Below are 6910 nucleotides of genomic sequence, written 5' to 3'. Positions count from 1 at the left end.
TGTGAACAGGTTTAACTACTTTAGTAATATCCATGAGTACAAATCTTAATGTAAAAGCATATAATGATATTGCAGGGAATTGATAGCAGCAGTTTGGAGCGCTGAACACCTGTGGTGTGGCTTTAAATGCAGACCTTGAGCCAGAAACTCATCTCTAAACACCAGTGACTTGTACACAGAGATGGAAATCAATTTTGAAATACACGAATCGCGTTTCCATCTTTGTCGCCGCAGTTTTGCAAGCGCCTTTTTCTGTTCTACAGAAAGGGGGGTGCCAATACTTTTGTCCATATTGCATTCTCACGTCACACCGCCGCAGTGTTTGATTTAGTTTGCACGGATTTACTTTTAAGAGCTCAACACACTCCAACTCGAAATGTTCTTCTCAAAGTAGCCTCTTGATACCCTCAGCGTAATGGATCCATCTGTGTTCCAACTCTATCTAAATAAATGAGAGTCTCTGAAGATCTCCAGGCTGTCAGTGAGGAATGAGCTCCTTAAAGTGAAGGTGACCCGAAAGTGATGGGAATTAGCCTCCGAAGAACAGCCAAATGAGAGTATCACTCATGCTGTCCATGGCTGGAGCCGCCGAAGATCTTCAAGACGCTCGCGATTCACGCACGAACACGTTTGTTTTTTAAAGAGGACCCTGAAAGAATGCGTGCGTTTCCATGCTACGCTGGTATTAAAAGGAACAAAAAGTGGCTCGTTTGAATGCTTTAATTCAGATATGTGCCGCACTGCGTGGGAAGAAACAGAAACTGATTCCAGTGAAGAAGAGGAAGAGCATCAGAAAAGCTCGTGCATTTTATTATCACTCTTCACGGATCTAGACGTAACAGTAATACAGTGAAGCAGCTGATTCATTTGGAACGAGTCACTGAATCGTCGACTCAATTGATTCAAAACCACAGAGAGTCCACAACAGCTGTGTGCTGTGTCTAAAAATGTATTAACTTCTAATTCACTGAACTGTTGTTTAACATGATTATCTCATTTGCACTGGTTCAGGTAAAAAACAACACTTCTGCCTAATCTTATGGCAAGTTACTTTTAAAGGTAAATTACAATATTACTTTACTAATTGTTACTAAGGTTTAATTCTTATAGAAAGTAATGCTAATTTATTTTTTGCATTACTTTGCATTTACATTGCTTTTCTAGCTATTATGTAGACGGTGTTACCTCTAATGTTTATCATGCTTTCGGTCGTCCTGCAATGAATTTGCTCATTTAAGCCTGTAAACGTGAATTTTCGATGTGTGAAGTTTCTCTCCGTAATCAGTGTTTTTAGTGCAAAGAGAGCTGGATGCATACGACGTCTTATTAGGATGACATTTTATTTTTTGCTCCCAGCTCGACCCGGTTGAGCTCGACCCCAGTTCTACAAAACGCCGCGTGCAAGAACGTCTCGGCTTGAGATAGACCTGATAACGGGTCCGTCTTGACGATCACCGAGGGCTTATTACGGCTAATTGCCGTCTTTAATCACGGCCCAGTTTGTGCGAATCTCTTTTTACTCGTTCAAGCATGTTTTTGCTGGACTGTTAGTGTCTCCACGCGCTAAGTGATGGCAGGAGCAGTAGATATAACACATCCGTCAGCGTTTGCCAACACCTGCCTGACAGTTTAGCGGGAATCAAGATGCGCTTGCTTCACTATTTCTCACTCGTGCACTAGTACAGACACTGAGGTTGCACATGAGACCTAAACGCCGTCTGCAATTTTTAAAAATAGTACGTCAATAAAAACAGAACGCATTAATCCACAGTAAGCATTTAGCCTCATTATCATGCTGCATGAGTGAGAATTCAAAGATTCAATACGCGTGATTCGGTATATTTAAAGAATCAATATATTCAACATTTTCTGGAGCCGTATAAGAAAATGGAAATCCATTTTGATAGCTACTGTTGATTTTGACAGTGTTTAGCAATATGTCTAACCCAAAGAATTCAGATTCAGATTTTTTTGCATCCAGTTAATGTAGAAAATCCCCCGTAAATGTCTTCTGATAAAATAGTGAGTGAAATACACTTCAATCTGCATAATTTCCATAAATCATAATACTTAATAGAATACCAGATTTGTTCACTATCTGAAAATAATGTGCTGCTGTGTGACAAAATAAAAAATAATATTAATTTTGTTATATTATGTTAATTATATCATAATTAGTCAAAATTAACTATGTATTTATTTATAGCTGCATGTGAAATTTTTATACGCACATTTTTATACACACACAAATGCATTTTTATATCAGTTTTGCACGTTTAGTTTAGTTTAGGGTTGATTTGTTGTAGGGCAGATTTCCAACATGATATTAACTTTTAATGGATATTTCGATTCTGAACCGTCGCGATATGTAACTGAGGCGACGTAATAAAACGTGCCAGGGTTCACGCACCGAACCCAGTGACCATTTCTCTTTGAAACTGAGGCTAAGCATGCACAAAAAGTGTACAGAGGTGCATGAGAGCAGGTTCGTATATACATGTAAATACAGTAGTTAACATTCGAAGTGGATATAAACCTGAACCCAAATGCATTCTTGTCTTACAACAACTTTGAGCTTTTGCGATCCGCTTTAAATGTCGACTACTGCATGTGTGTAATATCTACGCATATATTACAGAATATTTGCCGTTCGTGTAGTTACATATGCTTAATAACTCCAACTCCAATGATTCGAAAAGCAATCGATCAGTGTATGTTCTGCATTGTTTCTGCCAACAAATGTCGGTTTGAAAAAGTCATGAATATATCACACGCTGCAGAAACAGCGAGGGTTAAACACCTGAAGCCAGTTGTGTGTGTGTCCTGCGAAACAGACTTTCTCTACACACTACAGATCCTCTGGTGGCTAATCATATTAGCACACTCCCACATCGCCTCTCTTCTGAACCAAGCCGGCTCTAAATCTGTTCCTGTTCCACTCGATGCTTGCCAGAGCAGCGCAACGCCGCCGTGTCTCTGAAGCTCTGTAGGAGCTTTCAGCGTGCTGTATTTTTAGCCGCAGCTATTTCATTCATTATCTCGGGCCGCTCCGTTTTTTTGTGCCGCTAACAATAGCGTCTCTGCGGCGGCCTTCCTTGCGTGCCACCTGCCAAACGTGCAGGAATTAAAATGCTAATTTGATGCCATTAGCTTGACAGTGCAGCCATTACCCATGACCACTCTGCAGCCCAGAGGTCTGGCGGTTATAATAATGCAACGCGCCTGATTGAAACCACCCGGCTATTACGGAGTGCAGAAGTGAAGGGTAATGGACAGGTTCAAGCAAATCCGGCTGATTATGTTCTCTCAGTTTTTCCAACAAAATCCTGTCACAAGACAAAAAGAACGAAAATATCTTCGCGTTCATTTTAATATTAATCGCTATAATTTTTCTTTGTTTTAAACGGGTCGCCCACGAATTTAAATGAGCTGTAAATGCAGTCCATCCGAGACCAGGATGAGTTTGTTTCTTGGTCAGACTTGGAGAAATGTAGCTTTGCTCTGCAGTGGATGGGTGCCGTCGGAATGAGATCGCAGTAATACCCAGCTCTACAGTTAAACATCTGAACGAATCCATCATTTTTAATTAAAATAGCCCATAATAACGCTCTTCCTGGAAACCCATTCACTGCAGAGCATCCGTTGCTGAGAATCTGATGAAGAAACAAACTCCTTGACTGTTTGATTTTCAACCGTTGTTTTATTTTATAGACACTGCGGTGTCACAGAAAACGGAGCGAGAGCCATTCAGCATTCGTGTTTGCTACAACAGAAAGACACAATTACCCACAAATACCTGCTTAAGCGTCGTAGCTTGGGATTTGTCTGATTTCTTGCAGGATAATCCTTTTAAACCCTCTCTTAATGCACGGTTGTTTAGCGCGCTTTCCTCAAACATGCTCTGTTTTGCCGCCGCGGATTGTTCGGCAGCTGATTTAAGACGGAAATACTCTCTGTGTGAGTTGGGATTACTTTCATTTGGCTCGCAGCGAAGGCTTGAGTCTTTCGGATCGTCGTCTCTCTTCGTCTGGAGCAGGCTGTGATAGATGACTGCTGTCGTTCTGCTGCGACACACTTGGAGCTGGAAGCCTCTTTAGATGTCAGATGTGTGTGTGATTTAAGTGTGCTGTTGATCAGGGCATCGATGAACGGATTGAGGAGGTGATTAGACTCAGTGGTTCTCTGCTATAATTCTCTTATCATATTCTCCAGAGGTTCTGCTTCCTTCCTGTAAGTGGCTGCAAGTCAATAAGGACTCTTGTCACCTCAACTCCTCGCGAACTCAAGTGATTGTAATTATGCTGACGTATTGTGTCTCCTTAGGCCTGAATATTCTGTATTATAGGACACCGCGTAACAAAAACATGCATAATGGTGATATAACTCAAAAGTAATATCACTGTATGTGGTATAGTTTTGGTTTTGCGTCATGGAAACACTGCATTAATGTCAGACCTTGCTTTCTTTGAACAGTATGAATGAAACGACTTTATTATGTTGAAGGTAAATATTAAACATGCTTTAGATGTTGATTAATAAACCCACTTGATGAGTCAGTTTCATTCAGATTAGATGGATCTTTAACTTTAATTTCATCTGTGAATAAAAGGAGATGTTTTGCAGAATTTCAGGCATGCTCTTTTTTTGCGGTACAACACAGTAATACCGTAAACATATAAAACACGTTGAAAGTATTTTAAGTGGCTCGTGTGCTACATTATTAGCCTTTTCGAGTCAAAAACGGTTGTTTATGGTGTTTTTTCAAACCTGGTTATTTAATGGAAACGCTGCATAAATGTTTCCGTGGAAGGATATTACTTTTTCGAGGTATCTTCAGCTTTACCTTCAAATAATGTCGGCCATTAAATGCACTCACTTCGAGGTTTGATTTGCAATAGGAAAAAACGATTCATAGCGGTCTTGCTGAGAAAAGCTCATGTTGCACAATTGTTATTATTCACACTCCCTCATAAATCGATAGCCTCTTTAGACTTCCAGCGGCGGGATTCATTGTCTAAAAGCGCTTAATAACGGCCTGCCCTCTCGGCCCTGGCCGCAGAGATCTGGGCCGTTTCCCCGCAGTAGGAAAGCTCTGCTGCATTGAATACGAGTCGCTGAGCGACACGGCCAGAGGTCACTCCAGAAAACACTTGTGAGATGTGAATGGACTTTAAAGCGGTCGTGCATTTTTATTATTTCATTATGTTTCTGAAAGACTGCAAAAAAAACAGGAACAGGTTTGGTAGCTCAAGACCATTTTCTATACTCTTTCTATCCCTTTTTTTTAAATCTCGAACCCTACGTTTAGGATTGATGCGTTTGAATTGCATATATAAAAAAAAAATTCTATTAGTGATGTGTATTTGTCAGTCGTGCATAAGGTAAGATTTCTGCACTTTTGAAAAAAAAAAGTTTATTTATGTAGTTTATTGTTTGTTAAAACTCAAATTCAAGTTGACGGGACATTTTAAATACAATTCAAATGCATGAATCTAAAGGTAGTACAAGTAACAGCTTCATCTCAAAATATTAAGGGAACTTAATTCTTCATAATGCGTTCATTTACATATATTATTTATATATTGCAATGGCTCTCAACACCTATTTAGGTAAAAAACACCTATTTAGGTTCCTAAACAAAGTGTTGCATGAACATGGCCTTGCTATATCGCTATGTTGGAAAATGTTTTCCTCAGTTATTAATGCGATTAATAACCTTTCTGAGACACAAAGGTGAGTTTCTTAATCTTGTTTGTTTCCTGCAGAACGGAGAGGCGTCTCTGTTCGAGGTGAACATCCGTTACGTTGGCGGTCTTCTCTCTGCGTACTACCTGACGGGAGCTGAGGTAAGATTCAATCTGTTCTTCTCGCTCAAGTTTGACTCGTTTCAACGTAATTAGCTGGAACAGGAGTTCACGTTCGATCACGAGAGTCACAGCGAGATCACGTATGTGCGGTTCTTCTGAAACGGGCCGAGTTTTGGAACCCGAGGGCATCATTTTAGAGCTGAAAATGAAATACGGTCGACACTCGGAGTGGTGAGTCAGCCTAATGGACATTGATTTTCAGTCAGAATTAGTCAAAGAGCAAGACAGATGCTCTGTGTTTTCCGAGACCATCCATCTGTGTTTATAGATCTGTGCTACATATACACATCAGATGAGTCGTCTTGATGTTTCACTGAGCATTGAGATGCTCAACATAGACATACTTGTTTGAAAGATGGGAGCAGTATTCGTGCATTTGTAGGAACACAAATGTGATAATCTCCATTTTTATTAGATTGGACAAAATTATGTTTAGATCATGTAGTAATGCCAAATATCTGTATGTTCAGTAACCGATACACAGTACCGATATTTATTCACTGTTTTACTTGTTTTGTTTAATTTCATTTTCATATCAAGACAAAATAAACATAGCATTTTTTTTTTATAAAAAGAACAGAAGCAGCATCCACACTAGTGGAAAAGGCTAAATTCATTGACAAAGTTTAAAGCTTTTAAACGGAAAACATGAATAAATGTGAAAAAATATGTTTTTTTCCAGTACCTCTTTGGATAAAAGCATCCGTTAATTGTCTAAATGTAAAAATGTCAAGGAAGACTAGCAACTTTGCATAAATGTGATCCTTAGTTGAAAATATTGGTAAAATATCTGTAAAACCGATTATCGGTTTTTCTCTGATTCTGAGTCACTTTGAGCTTTCTTTAGGTTTCTGTCGTAAATCTAGTTATTGGAAAAATTAGCTATACAAAATTTGACAGACTTTAAACATATAAATGGGACGTCAATAGCAATAAAAAAATGCATGTATATAATACAAATATGGTGCTTAAAATATTCAATCTCTAGAACTGATGTCTTCCTGCAGTATTTTCTTCTTGACTTGGCTATTTAAATCGTTATG

At 39.2% G+C, this 6910-nt stretch overlaps 2 protein-coding genes across 3 annotated transcripts in view; one reads left to right on the top strand and one right to left on the bottom strand.

The window, feature by feature from the left end:
• LOC122360976 (mannosyl-oligosaccharide 1,2-alpha-mannosidase IA-like) overlaps positions 1–6910 on the bottom strand; it is a 289954-nt gene that overhangs the window by 179922 nt on the left and 103122 nt on the right. The gene's annotated exons all lie outside the window — the stretch shown is intronic.
• The window catches only part of LOC122360302 (mannosyl-oligosaccharide 1,2-alpha-mannosidase IA-like), a 27535-nt gene that overhangs the window by 8068 nt on the left and 12557 nt on the right, over positions 1–6910 (top strand). Inside the window, exon 4 of the mRNA XM_043260794.1 lies at positions 5766–5846. Coding sequence (XP_043116729.1) covers positions 5766–5846 — 81 coding nt within the window. The remainder of the gene's footprint in view (positions 1–5765; positions 5847–6910) is intronic.

Source organism: Puntigrus tetrazona, chromosome 16, assembly GCF_018831695.1.
Source record: "Puntigrus tetrazona isolate hp1 chromosome 16, ASM1883169v1, whole genome shotgun sequence".
NCBI classification, from domain to species: domain Eukaryota; kingdom Metazoa; phylum Chordata; class Actinopteri; order Cypriniformes; family Cyprinidae; genus Puntigrus; species Puntigrus tetrazona.
The sequence above is the reverse complement of the archived record's forward strand: the minus strand, read 5'-3'. Positions and strand labels throughout refer to the sequence as shown.